The following is a 16,087-nucleotide window of genomic DNA, read 5'->3' on the forward strand; positions in this document are numbered from 1 at the left end:
AAAGGAAAAGGACCATACTTTGTCCAGCCCAATTTTCCTTGCAGGGGTGGGAACCACTCGTGTGCCCTTTGGTGAGTAGTTATTAACAGCTATGGAAAAGTAGCCACTAAGTAGAAGAAGAGGAACATACTTTGTCCTGCTCAATTTTCTAAGCAGCAGACAAAACCAGAAAGTGGGACCTTTGGGTTAAAACATGGAGAAGTGGTGACTAAGCAGAGTAAAGGGACCATACTTTACACTGTGCAATCTTCTAAGCAGGGGTTAGAAGTAGTTCTTAACGCCTGGGGAAGAAAGCGCTTAGCAAAAAAAAAAGGGCCACACTTTGCCCTGCCCAGTTTTCTAAGCAGGGGTGGGAACCACTTTGGTGGGTGGTGCTTAGGAGAAGAATTTATCATACTTTGCCATGCCTATTTTTTTAAGCAGGGGTGGGGTCAGTAGGCTGTGCTGTTGTAAGAGAATACACGGTGAGGGTCAGGGGTACATGTTGCACAACTGCTCCCCATTGGAGAGTTTCTGGCCCAATGGTTGTCTGTTCTGCCCATGAGGAGTGGCGAGGTTAACCCTTACTGCAGCTTATAGGCACAGGACTCAGTAGCCCTAGGAGTAATTGAACCTTAGCTTGGTTCCACAAAGGTTTAGAGCCTAATGCTAAGAAAAAATGATTAATTTAATAAAAACTGAGCGCCATGTGCTGTCTAGAGCAATGACTAGTGGTGTACAAGGACGATGTACTTCATGTCTGAGCAGTAGGCAGAAAATTGATTCTGTTCGAGGAAATAAGTTCAAGTTACTTGTCAGGGTAAAGTGCGAATATTGTCATGCAAATAGATGCCGCCGTGCCGCGTGATTGACACATAAGTGCAAGTCCTGACTGTTGTAATCATATCTTCAGGTTTATTTCACATGCACCCTCGCGCGATGTATCACAGCCTCGCCTCTTATCTGCATCAGTCATGTGCTTCACCGCACAGCCTTGTTGACAGGCATGTTTGACAGAGGGAACCTGGTAGCCCACAGTAGACTGAACATCAGAAATGGCAATGTAGCTGTTATGCATGATTATGTCCCAGAATGTGCTGCTAGCTGGCAGGACATGCTGGGGAGTGTAGTTCTCCAGCACTTACACTGCACGTCCACCAGAGTGCTGACGTTGGTGCTTCCAACCTCGTTGTGGACTTCACACGAGACCGGCTCTGTGAAAAACGTATAATCCACCTGCGTCTCGTAGGAGCTGTCCCTCGCTGCTTCGATGATCACGCCTCCTTTGGCCCACCTAAGGGGGAAAAAAGGCATGATGGGAGTTGTAGTTTTTCCACATCTGGCAACCACTGGTAAAGACTTAACTATGTAGGACATAAGGAGACCTTTACATCAACCAGAACAATAGACGAGCCGTATGCAGTAACTTCCAATAATCCGGAATGAGTGCTGGATTATGGGACTTCTGTTATGATGATAGTTGCAAATGTAGTCACTGGCTTGCCCCGCCCCCTGATGTGCGCTTCAGCAAATACGTGGATTCCCCATGAAATAATAGCACAGGAGCAGCTTTTCTTAGAACTGTCCATTATGCCGTTCCTCTGTTGTTCCTCCTGAGCATTTATGAATAAATTAGCAACTGGGCGTGTCCATATACAGTCTGTCACTGATTGGGCATTGTGGAGGGACATGCCCCCAATTGGCAGCATCCAGTTCTCAATGCTTTACATATAAAAGCCAAGGCGTATTGTGACGACTCGCTTGTAAAAGAATTATGTGCAACCTCCCCTGAAAAGTATGTGCGCCCCCATGCGAACCTGAAGAGTATGTGCACCAACCCCAAAAACCCTGGTGTGCTCGCCCCTAAAAAAAGTGTCCCCCTTAAAAAGTGTTTTACCCCTCCTGAAAAAAGTAGGGCCCCCAAAAAGTTTGTGCGCGCCACCAAAAAAAGGATGTGCACCTCTCTGTAAAGTATGTGCACCAACTAAAAACCCCAAAAGTACCTGTGCCCCCCAAAGAAGTATGTGCACAACCCTGAAAAGTGTGTGTTCCCCCTTTAATAAGCATGTCCCCAAAAAACGTTTGTGTACTTGTCCCTGAAAGGTATGTGCACTTCACAAAAAAAAAATGGGTGCACCCCCAAAAATGTATGCCACACAAAAGTATCTGCACCCGCTGAAAACCTGAAACATATGTGCACTCCGCCAAAAATAGTGTGATTTCCCTCCCCCCAAAAAAAGTATGTGACCCTCGAAAACCTAAAATGTATATGCACCCCCAAAGACATATGTACACGACCCTGAAAAGTGTGTGCATTCCTTGAAAAAAGTGTGTCCGCCTAACTGGCTTATGCACTCCTCCACGAAAGGTATGTACACTCCACCGAAAAGTGTCTACACTACCAAAAATGTGCTGTGCCTGTGGGGGTGTCAGTCTTCACTGCTTTTCTGGCATTTTATTCCTAACCCTAGATCCTGCTCACATGCAGTAGTGCATTGGATCGTGTCTCGGAGTAGTGTTTTTGTGCTTTCTCCGCTCGTCCCTTTATAGGGCTCTTGAATAGTAACGCTGGGTATCGTTAAGCTGGCGCGATCCTCTCCCCACTCTCCACTGCGGACCCGTTCCCACTTATTGCCCGCGCTACACAAACACGGCGGATAACAGGCGCTCTTGAAGGCAGCGATAAATAAAACATTAATACACCCGTTCGGTTTAAATATGCATGATTGTAAAACAGAAGCAGTTGGCAGTAAACAGGGTCGTAAAATAAAAAGGCATTAAATTCCTCAGATAAGGTGTTTAATGGACATCTCGGGCGCAGGCTCGCCTCCGCTACGCTTGCTGCCGCGCATTCGGGTGGTGGATTGATGGTCTAGGCCATGGCGGGGGGCATGGGGGAAGATTAACCCCTGAGCGACCGCCAATACGCCTTTCTAATGGGCTTTAAACCTGCATATACATCTTTTTAAGGTAGTGGCTTGGCTGACTACTGACAGCCAGGGTCCTGCTCTAACCGGCAGGAGAGGAGGAACCTCAGATTCTGGCAGTTTAACCCCTTACATGCCACAATCAATAGCAACTGCAGGATTAAGCAGATGACAAGGGGAAGGGGGATTCTTCTGTCACCCATCGGCACCATGCAATGTGATTGCAAGGTACCAATAGGTTCTCATGGCAGCCGCAACCTTAAAAAAAGGGCCTCCAGCACAGTCTAATAGGCTGATGTCATAGGTATAGTAGAAAGCACTACATGCAGTAGTGCAGTAGTGCAGTGTACTATTATAGTCATTATTTCATCTTCAAGTCCCCTTGAGGGACTAAAGAAACCACTAAAATATAAAACGCGTGCCAAAAATGACCCGATAATTTTATTCTACGGGTCCGTACGATTACTACGATACTAAACTTATATGGTTTTTTTATTTTTTATTTTGCAGTACTACTTGTATTTTTTAAAATTATTTTCTGGCGCCATTTTCTGCGCGCAATAACTTTTTTTAGTTTTCTGTTGACATAGTTGTACGAGGGCTCATTTTTTGCAGGACGTCCTGTAGTTCGCGTTGGCATCGTTTTGGGATACATACGACTTTTTGAACGCTTGTTATTGCATTTTTGTCTTGGAGACAGGGTGACCAAAAAAAGCGCATTTCTGGTGTTTTTTTTTTTTTTTTTACAACGTTCAGTCTGAGGGTTACATAATGCATTACTTTGATAGATCAGTCTTTTAAAGACGCAGTGGCTGGCGTTCGGTTGCTATGGCAATTACATGGTAAAGGGCCGATTACGTCAGAAAGGGAGCGCCCTCCCCCTGGGAACCCTTTACATGGTGCGATCAACATTTATCATGGCATGTAAGGGGTTAAGGAATAGGATTGGCTACTGCTGCGAATGGCACGGGCTCAGAAGCTGAGCGCAAGTGCTTGACTATTTGCGGGAACCACCTCCCGCCCAGGGCGTACATCTATGCCCTAGGACGGGTTAAAGGGGTTTTCTGGGACTGAAGTATAGATGACTTATCACCAAGTTAGGTCATCAGTACTTGATCAGTGGGGTTCACTATGTGGGATCTCTGCCGATCAGCTGATTAAAGATGCTGCAGCGCTCCAATGAGTGCTGCAGCCTCTAATCAGGCCTGTGATTTCCCACTCATTGGTCATGTGGCCTAAGATCAAAATCAAGTGAATGAGACCCAGCTGCAATGCCATGCACAACCACTGTACAATGTACGGCGCTGTGCCTGACATGGATTGAAATGACAGCAGCACTTATCCTAGCACACTCTAACTTGGAGTGGCAGACGCGCTCCGATCAAGTATTTATGGCCCATCCTGAAGGTAGGTCATCAATAAGGGGTTTTCCAGGGAAGTGAGAACCTTCCCCAGACATGCGGTCTTGGACTGTCCTCTTCCAATACTAGGTCACATGGTATAGACCTTCTTCGTGCATGCCGCATCATTAAGGAGGCTGACTGTTTTGCTTATGTCAATAACTAAGTCCTCCCCCTTCTCTGTTATGGCATAGACAGAGAAAGGGGCTGGCTTAATTATTAAAATGAGCTGATCAGCCAGCCACCACGTGATAGGCTGAGAGAAGGTCCATACCATCAGCTTGTTCTATACTTATGAGGGGCAAGAATCCTGAAACAATGTGTCTACAGAGGAGTCTCCAATTTTGCTGCCATGAGCTAATTTGCATACTATTACCCATGGTGCATTTTCTGAAAATATGTCTCCCTAAGCTTGGTGAGTCTCTCTCGTGAGAAGCAATTAAAGAGCAGCAAACCTGCTACTAGAATATCTGACGCCTTGACAGAAGAGGATGAGGTAAATTTAGAGAGTGCCATCATGCGACACCGACGCCATATTGAAAAATCAACCGGAAATTATCATGAGCTTACACTTTTATTTGTAAAGAAGGAAATCTGCTGACATCGAGGTCTGTAAATCATTTTTATAATTAATCATATGAGCTGGGATCTCCAGGACCGCAGTTTATTCAATATGGCGTCGGCGTTGTTGGCAGTGACGCCGGTTGGCAGAGCTCAGATTCAGCCATTATGTCCCTGCTGCAGAGGAAACACAACTCTGCCATTAGTAAATGAACAGCGGCTAGTGAGGTCTACAAATTTCCCTGAGTGGTTGCCAACTATAAAAGACTTAACGTAATGTAACCTGACGGATGGCGGTGAGGAGTCAATACATGTAAATATCAGATACTGACCTGTAACCTTTAATGGCCGGGTTAGCGGTGGCCATGCAGGTAAAGCGTACCCGCTCACCCTCAAGTACTGTCTGGGGGTGGATGGACAAAGTAACGGTGGGCGGGTCTGGGAAGAGGAAGAACACATGGTAGGATTAATACATGACTGTAAAGACATTTGTGTCATCACCCAGGTTTCCCAAACTGTATGCATGTACAGATACAGAATAGTGAGTGCAGCTGTGGAGTATAATACCGGATGTAACTCAGGAGCAGTACAGGATAAGTAATGTATGTACACAGTGACTCCACCAGCAGAATAGTGAGTGCAGCTCTGGAGTATAATACAGGATGTAACTCGGGGTCAGTACGGGATAAGTAATGCATGTACACAGTGACTCCACCAGCAGAATAGTGAGTGCAGCTCTGCAGTATAATACAGGATGTAACTCTGGATCAGTACAGGATAAGTAATGTATGTACACAGTGACTCCACCAGCAGAATAGTGAGTGCAGCTCTGGAGTATAAAACAGGATGTAACTCAGGAGCAGTACATGATAAGTAATGTATGTACACAGTGACTCCACCAGCAGAATAGTGAGTGTAGCTCTGGAGTATAAAACAGGATGTAACTCAGGAGCAGTACAGGATAAGTAATGCATGTACACAGTGACTCCACCAGCATTATAGTGAGTGCAGCTCTGCAGTATAATACAGGATGTAACTCAGCATCAGTACAGGATAAGTAATGTATGTACACAGTGACTCCACCAGCAGAATAGTGAGTGCAGCTCTGGAGTATAATACAGGATGTAACTCTGGATCAGTACAGGATAAGTAATATATGTACACAGTGACTCCACCAGCAGAATAGTGAGTGCAGCTCTGCAGTATAATACAGGATGTAACTCTGGATCAGTACAGGATAAGTAATGTATGTACACAGTGACTCCACCAGCAGAATAGTGAGTGCAGCTCTGCAGTATAATACAGGATGTAACTCAGGATCAGTACAGGATATGTAATGTATGTACAGAGTGACTCCACCAGCAGAATAGTGAGTGCAGCTCTAGGGTATAATACAGGATGTAACTCAGGATCGGTACAGGATAAGTAATGTATGTACACAGTGACTCCACCAGCAGAATAGTGAGTGCAGCTCTGGAGTATAATACAGGATGTAACTCGGGGTCAGTACGGGATAAGTAATGCATGTACACAGTGACTCCACCAGCAGAATAGTGAGTGCAGCTCTGCAGTATAATACAGGATGTAACTCTGGATCAGTACAGGATAAGTAATGTATGTACACAGTGACTCCACCAGCAGAATAGTGAGTGCAGCTCTGGAGTATAATACAGGATGTAACTCAGGATCAGTACAGGATAAGTAATGTATGTACATAGTGACCCCACCAGCAGAATAGTGAGTGCAGCTGTGGAATATAGTACAGGATGTAACTCAGGATCAGTACAGGATAAGTAATGTATGTACACAGTGACTCCACCAGCAGAGTAGTGAGCGCAGCTCTGGGGTATAATACAGGATGTAACTCAGGAGCAGTGCAGGATAAGTAATGTATGTACACAGTGACTCCACCAGCAGAATAGTGAGTGCAGCTCTGGAGTATAATACAGGATGTAACTCAGGATCAGTACAGGATAAGTAATGTATGTACACAGTGACTCCACCAGCAGAGTAGTGAGCGCAGCTCTGGGGTATAATACAGGATGTAACTCAGGAGCAGTGCAGGATAAGTAATGTATGTACACAGTGACTCCACCAGCAGAATAGTGAGTGCAGCTGTGGAGTATAATACAGGATGTAACTCAGGATCGGTACAGGATAAGTAATGTATGTACACAGTGACTTCACCAGCAGAATAGTGAGTGCAGCTCTGGAGTATAATACGGGATGTAACTCAGGATCAGTACAGGATAAGTAATGCATGTACACAGTGACTCCACCAGCATTATAGTGAGTGCAGCTCTGCAGTATAATACAGGATGTAACTCTGGATCAGTACAGGATAAGTAATGTATGTACACAGTGACTCCACCAACAGAATAGTGAGTGCAGCTCTGGAGTATAATACAGGATGTAACTCAGGATCAGTACAGGATAAGTAATGTATGTACATAGTGACCCCACCAGCAGAATAGTGAGTGCAGCTGTGGAATATAGTACAGGATGTAACTCAGGATCAGTACAGGATAAGTAATGTATGTACACAGTGACTCCACCAGCAGAATAGTGAGTGCAGCTCTGGAGTATAATACTGGATGTAACTCTGGATCAGTACAGGATAAGTAATGTATGTACACAGTGACTCCACCAGCAGAATAGTGAGTGCAGCTCTGGAGTATAATACAGGATGTAACTCAGCATCAGTACAGGATAAGTAATGTATGTACACAGTGACTCCACCAGCAGAATAGTGAGTGCAGCTCTGCAGTATAATACAGGATGTAACTCTGGATCAGTACAGGATAAGTAATGTATGTACACAGTGACTCCACCAGCAGAATAGTGAGTGCAGCTCTGGGGTATAATACAGGATGTAACTCTGGATCAGTACAGGATAAATACTCTTCAGTTCATAGATTTTGTGGTTGCTATTTCTTTGCCACTTAGAGGGAAATGACTGTATTTCTCTCTGGCTATTAATTTTGGCTTCCCTAAGGAATAATGCCCACTCGCATCCGCTGCTGGTTCTCCCACGGTCTCCCTTCCTTTCTTCTCCCTGTATTTAGTGCAGTTTCAGATGCATGCCCCTATCCTCCGTCACGTGTGAGTGAGGGCAGCAGCAGGTGTCGGTGTGCGCCGGCTGCTGTGATGGACTGATAGGTGCAGATTGCATCCCGGCCTTTCTATCTGCCAGCGATAAATGGCTGAGAATATCTTAAATCCCCATCACAGAGATGTATTGTCTATCTCCCCTCATCTAAATTCATTTGGCATCAGATGCCGTGCATGGAAAATAAGCCCAGGTTAGATAAATGCTATTAAGTAAATTGTCTTTTAAGTCGCACAGCCATACATCTATGCAAATGGAGGCGGCCGGCACAGCCATCGGTATACGGCGGCGTGGGCGGAGGGATGGAGAAGGAGAGACTCTGAAAGGAAGCGAGCAAATGTCCAGGTACAAAGGGGAAAATAACGAGGAGATTCCAGTGTATAGCTCAGGATTTATTTCTTATGGTTCAAAGAAGCCAAGTAAGACTGCAGCCTATTAATTACCGGAGGATAATCACTGTCTAACGGGGAGCCGGAGTACATCAGGAGTGGCCAGATGATATATAATAATGCTACCCACGGTCAATTCAATGATACACTGAATGGCCACTTTATTAGAGCCCCCTGTATGGACATTAGAGCTATGACCTCGAAGTTTTCCACATTCGATGTGGAATTGACAATCTGATTGACTTCTAACGAGCCTGGTCATTAGTGCTAGACTAGGCGGGCAGGATTTCAACCTTGTAGGGTTTTCCCATGTAACAGTGTGGAGAATAAACGAAGAATAATGTGATCGAAGAAAACATCCAGCAAGAGGGGATTCTGCGGACTGGAACAACTCATCACTGAAAGGGGTCAAAGGAGGATATCAGGAATCGTTCTGAGAAACAGCGTCTGTCAGCCAAAGACAGAGCTGGAGCTCCAACTAATATGTCTGAACGCTGTTCCTTAGCATGGATGAACCCTTCCTGTAAGACTAGTGGAGTAATGGTGTAGGGAAGGTTTTCTGATAGGTGTGGATGGGCACCACAATGAGTCATTTTGGTCTGAAGGCCAATGGAAGTCCAACACTCTACTAGATGGGGGTCTCTAAAAGTGGCCATTCGATCTATACTTCTTGCTGGTGCATCCACTTGGCTCGAAAACCTCCGCTTTATAGCGGAGCAAGTCAAAGTACTACAAAGTAGGTGTCATATTATGGCCACATTTGATGTAAGTATTACAAGACCGTGACACCCCTGAGGTTCTACTGAATCACACGTGGATAGATCCTCGTGGGCTCCATGTCTGTTATATGGAAACTAAAAGGTGTCTCGTTACGACGAAGAAGGAAAATATGAGACTTGGAGGTCTAGTAGATAGTAGTGACAAGACGCAAGCATGGTGGACCTGCTGAAGTGTATGTGTCTATAGTAAGGCGGACTATGAAGTTGGACTCACGGTGAACGTCCAGTTTGACCGAAGTCTCCTTCCCGGTCGGAATGGCGTAGTTGGAAGTCTTACAGGTAAACACACGGCCAATGTCTTGGTCTGTGGGGACGATCAGTAGGTAGCTCTTTGTGGTCTCCAGTTTTCCTTCCACCGTCTGTGGTGAGAAATGAAAGATAATGCAGCCGTTCTATTTTATTGTCTATCTTCCCATTGGTCCCAGCATGCACAATAAAGAACATCTAAAACCTTTCATTTATTATTACAATTATTACATGGCTGAATTAGAAAAATCGCCAATCCTAACGCGTTTTGTGTCTGAATATGAATGAGGGTTGTGTTCCCAAAATGCGTCAGTCAAGGACATAATCCTTTCAACAAGCAGTCAGAGAAAAAAGAAAAATACATTTCAGTTTTATCCGCTTTCTGTCAGTCTGTGTCACCTATTGGCAGACATATGGAGCGCGCCGAAAGTGCTGCCAGTCTGTTGTTCTTGTCTCAATATGGAAGTGAAGAGAACCTGCAATGTCCTTAACGCAAAGTTCTTTTGTGTCTACACAAAAATACCCTACTGCTGTCAGACGCACGAATAGAGATAGACCTTCACCGAGTTCCCGAAATGCCATAATACACACTGATTTATCTTCCCCATCGCTACCTGTCCCGATCTACCCCTCCGTCAGATCTACTCTGTGCTGAGGCCATTACATCTGCACCTGACCAATCATACCTGTGATTTATGGGAGTCTGCTTGCCTCACCATGAAACGCGCTACGTGCTTCATTTGCGATCTAGAGTTGCCCATACTGCCCCAATATATGCGTATGAGTACATTCCATTGCTGAGCAGTGGTGGATGGTAACCATAGCTCGCAATTTTTGAACCATGAAAAGTCCTGTAGCAGCAATTTTTTTCCATGTTAGGCCACGCCTCCTTAAACATTGAGCTGTGTGCTTTGTGTCTACTCGCAGTGATAGTGCCTGTTAGCCAGGTACTAATTCTACACAGTGATAGTGTATTACATCTAGTGATCACTGAAGGTGTCTTCTCTGATTGGAGTAATCTATTTTCATTTTTCTGCTCTCTCTGGGCCCAGACCACCATGAAGACTTCTTCCAGACACAGCTTGTCTCTCCCCACTTTTTTCCATCCTGCCACTACCTCCTCTTTTCCCCTATGGCTCCACTAAGAGATCCCTTTGCTTCCAAATTTATAGTGCTCCCTTTGTGGCCCCACTTCATAGTGTCCTATTCTGTGCCCCACTTAGTTATTACCCCCTCTGTGGCCCAACTAGTTGCAGTGTGCCATTCTGTGCTCCACTTTGTTATTGTCCCTTCTGTGGCACCAATTAGTTACAGTGTCCCATTCTGTGCCCCACTTAGTAATTGTGCCTTCATAGGTGGAGGACACTAGTGGACATTTTATCTCCTTGTTCTAAACGAGTTCCATCAACCTGCAGGAGATGGGAGGAGGAGTCAGGGAGCGCAACGTCCAGCGCTGGTGTGTGTAATCAAGATGTTGGCATTTTGCTGCTGCTCTATTAAACCACCAGAGTCACTGGAGTGAGAGGTGGGACGCTCTACATGCATTGTAGGATATCTTCCAAAATACGGGATTGTCAAATCAAACCAGGGGCAGTTGGGAGGGCTGGACAACGCTAAAGCTTTTCCACAGTTGTCAAGTACTACTAATGCCCCTCTATGAACCCACTTAGTGTCCCCACTATTGCCTTACTTATAGTGACCTCTGTGGCCCTGTTTAGTACTAGTGCCCACTCTGTGCCCCACTTAGTGCCTCCTCTGCAGCCCTACTTAGTTTCAGTACCCCCTTTGTGGTGCTACTCTTATAGTGTGCGTTCTTTGTGGCCCTGCTTAGTAACAATGCCCCCTCTGTGGTGCTACTGTTCTAGTGCTGCCCACTCCTATAGCTCCATCTCATCCAGCAGCAGCAGTAAAACTGGCATCTTTATCATGCACACTAGTGGTACCGGATGCTATGTGTCACATTATGCTCCTGGAAGCTGTAGTTATATGGGTTTTCAGGAGCACACTTCTGCAGCGCGAGCCAGGCCCCTACGTTCCAATGTGGGCCCATCCTTCTTGGGACAATTGCCCCGCTTGCATGCAGGGCTCCCTTTTTTGTGTATTTAGTTGTTTTGTTAGAGTAGGGACTCGCAAGACAACGAGGACCCTTGATGTGGGCTTATAAGCTTATGTATGCTGGTCAAAATACAAACGAAAACCTCATACAGACCAATTAGCAATTCCATCTGCCTGTGTAAATTAGTTCATTGGTGAGTATTTGGCCGTCTGGTGTTGGTATGCACATCCGGTTTATGTTTTGCTGTCTGTTCGCAAGTGCATATACTTTCCTGTTTTCCGTCCAGCCTTCTAATTGGGTTGCGTTTGTGTAGGTTGTTGTTCCCACGGCCCGCACGGACGTAACACTGTACCTAGCATAGCCTGACTCCTCCCCCTTTCTCCTGCAGATAGCGGTAGGAGTCAGGGAGTGCAATGTCCAGAACTAGTGTATAATGGAGATGCCGGTGTTTTACTCCTTCCGTTGGTCTGGACGTCCAGAGTCCTTACAGTGGGGAGGAGAGTCAGGACACTATTTGCATCATGGAATGGCGGAACAGCCCCCAAAATACCGGGACTGTCCTACTGAATCCGAGGCAGTTGGGAGGGTTGGACAACACTAAAGCGTTTTCACAGTTGTCAAGTGTATTAATGATACTCAACCTTTATATCTGGGCTTTCATAGGGGAAGATGGGCGCTGGTTACACAATATTGACCTCTATGGTTTATTCCAGTGATTCGGTCACAGCTGAGGGGCGCTAGTGGAAATTTCATTCCCCTGTTCTAGAAAGCATAAAACCAGTTCCAGTAACCTACAATATGTTCTCCACACAGATGAGAAAGGCGTGATAGAACTTTCCTCGGCTTACAGATGGAGGTGACCAAGGTTCTGTGTTGAATAATGAAGGCATTGTTACAAGGTTCAGCAACGCGGCTCTGGTCACCTCAGTTGTCTCTCTTTGGAAGAACTGAAGACGGATACTTCCACAAAGACCTTTTATGTCGGCTCGGCAGTACAGATCAAAATCTCTTGCGCTTTCCAGGGCCGGTGTGTCTGCCACAGGGCTGCCTCAAACCGATAGGGCAGGATTTCATGAAGAAGAACAAAGGCTTCTGTCAGGAAAGACACAGCCTGTACAGTACAGAGGCATGCACGCCCGCAGGCTACCACTCACCGTGCTGGTGACAGCGCCTTCCTGTGGAGTCCCGTCTCTGAACCATTCTATAGAGGCTGCAGGTTTAGCATTTTTTGCCTCGCAAGTCAGGTTAGTCGGGGTCCCGGCTCTGAGAAGGATTTCACTTGAGCCGTCTTCTATAACCGGGTCTTGTGGAGGAACTGGAAATAAAGAGAATACATGTCAGTGTAAGAAAAGAGCAATGATTACCAGCTGTCTTATCCACATATTGTATAGTCTGAGTGCAGATCTACACATAAGGGGCAGTATTATAGTAGTTATATTCTTGTACACAGGGGGCAGTATTATAGTAGTTATATTCTTGTACATAGGGGGCAGTATTATAGTAGTTATATTCTTGTACATAGGGAGCAGTATTATAGTAGTTATATTCTTGTACATAGGGAGCAGTATTATAGTAGTTATATTCTTGTACATAGGAGGCAGTATTATAGTAGTTATATTCTTGTACATAGGAGGCAGTATTATAGTAGTTATATTCTTGTACATAGGAGGCAGTATTATAGTAGTTATATTCTTGTACATAGGAGGCCGTATTATAGTAGTTATATTCTTGTACATAAGGAGGCAGTATTATAGTAGTTATATTCTTGTACATAGGAGCAGTATTATAGTAGTTATATTCTTGTACATAAGGAGGCAGTATTATAGTAGTTATATTCTTGTACATAGGAGCAGTATTATAGTAGTTATATTCTTGTACATAGGGGGCAGTATTATAGTAGTTATATTCTTGTACATAGGAGCAGTATTATAGTAGTTATATTCTTGTACACAGGGGTAGTATTATAGTAGTTATATTCTTGTACATAGGGGCAGTATTATAGTAGTTATATTCTTGTACATAGGGGCAGTATTATAGTAGTTATATTCTTGTACATAGGAGCAGTATTATAGTAGTTATATTCTTGTACATAGGAGGCAGTATTATAGTAGTTATATTCTTGTACATAGGGGGCAGTATTATAGTAGTTATATTCTTGTACACAGGGGGCAGTATTATAGTAGTTATATTCTTGTACATAGGAGCAGTATTATAGTAGTTATATTCTTGTACATAGGAGCAGTATTATAGTAGTTATATTCTTGTACATAGGAGGCAGTATTATAGTAGTTATATTCTTGTACATAGGGGGCAGTATTATAGTAGTTATATTCTTGTACATAGGAGCAGTATTATAGTAGTTATATTCTTGTACATAGGGGGCAGTATTATAGTAGTTATATTCTTGTACATAGGGGGCAGTATTATAGTAGTTATATTCTTGTACATAGGGAGCAGTATTATAGCAGTTATATTCTTGCACATGGGGGGCAGTATTATAGTAGTTATATTCTTGTACATAGGGGGCAGTATTATAGTAGTTATATTCTTGTACATAGGAGGCAGTATTATAGTAGTTATATTCTTGTACATAGGGGGCAGTATTATAGTAGTTATATTCTTGTACATAGGAGGCAGTATTATAGTAGTTATATTCTTGTACATAGGAGGCAGTATTATAGTAGTTATATTCTTGTACATAGGAACAGTATTATAGTAGTTATATTCTTGTACATAGGGGGCAGTATTATAGTAGTTATATTCTTGTACATAGGGGACAGTATTATAGTAGTTATATTCTTGTACATAGGGGCAGTATTATAGTAGTTATATTCTTGTACATAGGGGGCAGTATTATAGTAGTTATATTCTTGTACATAGAGGACAGTATTATAGTAGTTATATTCTTGTATATAGGAGCAGTATTATAGTAGTTATATTCTTGTACATAGGGGGCAGTATTATAGTAGTTATATTCTTGTACATAGGGGACAGTATTATAGTAGTTATATTCTTGTACATAGGAACAGTATTATAGTAGTTATATTCTTGTACATAGGGGGCAGTATTATAGTAGTTATATTCTTGTACATAGGGGACAGTATTATAGTAGTTATATTCTTGTACATAGGGGCAGTATTATAGTAGTTATATTCTTGTACATAGGGGGCAGTATTATAGTAGTTATATTCTTGTACATAGAGGACAGTATTATAGTAGTTATATTCTTGTATATAGGAGCAGTATTATAGTAGTTATATTCTTGTACATAGGGGGCAGTATTATAGTAGTTATATTCTTGTACATAGGGGACAGTATTATAGTAGTTATATTCTTGTACATAGGGGGCAGTATTATAGTAGTTATATTCTTGTACATAGGGGGCAGTATTATAGTAGTTATATTCTTGTACATAAGGAGGCAGTATTATAGTAGTTATATTCTTGTACATAGGAGCAGTATTATAGTAGTTATATTCTTGTACATAAGGAGGCAGTATTATAGTAGTTATATTCTTGTACATAGGAGCAGTATTATAGTAGTTATATTCTTGTACATAGGGGGCAGTATTATAGTAGTTATATTCTTGTACATAGGAGCAGTATTATAGTAGTTATATTCTTGTACACAGGGGTAGTATTATAGTAGTTATATTCTTGTACATAGGGGCAGTATTATAGTAGTTATATTCTTGTACATAGGGGCAGTATTATAGTAGTTATATTCTTGTACATAGGAGCAGTATTATAGTAGTTATATTCTTGTACATAGGAGGCAGTATTATAGTAGTTATATTCTTGTACATAGGGGGCAGTATTATAGTAGTTATATTCTTGTACACAGGGGGCAGTATTATAGTAGTTATATTCTTGTACATAGGAGCAGTATTATAGTAGTTATATTCTTGTACATAGGAGCAGTATTATAGTAGTTATATTCTTGTACATAGGAGGCAGTATTATAGTAGTTATATTCTTGTACATAGGGGGCAGTATTATAGTAGTTATATTCTTGTACATAGGAGCAGTATTATAGTAGTTATATTCTTGTACATAGGGGGCAGTATTATAGTAGTTATATTCTTGTACATAGGGGGCAGTATTATAGTAGTTATATTCTTGTACATAGGGAGCAGTATTATAGCAGTTATATTCTTGCACATGGGGGGCAGTATTATAGTAGTTATATTCTTGTACATAGGGGGCAGTATTATAGTAGTTATATTCTTGTACATAGGAGGCAGTATTATAGTAGTTATATTCTTGTACATAGGGGGCAGTATTATAGTAGTTATATTCTTGTACATAGGAGGCAGTATTATAGTAGTTATATTCTTGTACATAGGAGGCAGTATTATAGTAGTTATATTCTTGTACATAGGAACAGTATTATAGTAGTTATATTCTTGTACATAGGGGGCAGTATTATAGTAGTTATATTCTTGTACATAGGGGACAGTATTATAGTAGTTATATTCTTGTACATAGGGGCAGTATTATAGTAGTTATATTCTTGTACATAGGGGGCAGTATTATAGTAGTTATATTCTTGTACATAGAGGACAGTATTATAGTAGTTATATTCTTGTATATAGGAGCAGTATTATAGTAGTTATATTCTTGTACATAGGGGGCAGTATTA

General features: G+C 42.8%; 1 protein-coding gene across 2 annotated transcripts in view; it reads right to left on the bottom strand.

Moving 5' to 3' along the window:
* The window catches only part of KIRREL1 (kirre like nephrin family adhesion molecule 1), a 249,884-nt gene that overhangs the window by 18,498 nt on the left and 215,299 nt on the right, over positions 1 to 16,087 (bottom strand). For both annotated transcript variants that reach the window (XM_066609132.1, XM_066609131.1), the window contains 4 exons: positions 12,601 to 12,761; positions 9,359 to 9,503; positions 5,200 to 5,305; positions 1,125 to 1,273 (listed from right to left, as the gene is read on the bottom strand). In XM_066609132.1, the coding sequence (XP_066465229.1) occupies positions 1,125 to 1,273; positions 5,200 to 5,305; positions 9,359 to 9,503; positions 12,601 to 12,761 (561 nt within the window). The remainder of the gene's footprint in view (positions 1 to 1,124; positions 1,274 to 5,199; positions 5,306 to 9,358; positions 9,504 to 12,600; positions 12,762 to 16,087) is intronic.

This window comes from Eleutherodactylus coqui, chromosome 6 (assembly GCF_035609145.1).
Source record: "Eleutherodactylus coqui strain aEleCoq1 chromosome 6, aEleCoq1.hap1, whole genome shotgun sequence".
In the NCBI taxonomy this organism is placed as follows: Eukaryota; Metazoa; Chordata; class Amphibia; order Anura; family Eleutherodactylidae; genus Eleutherodactylus; species Eleutherodactylus coqui.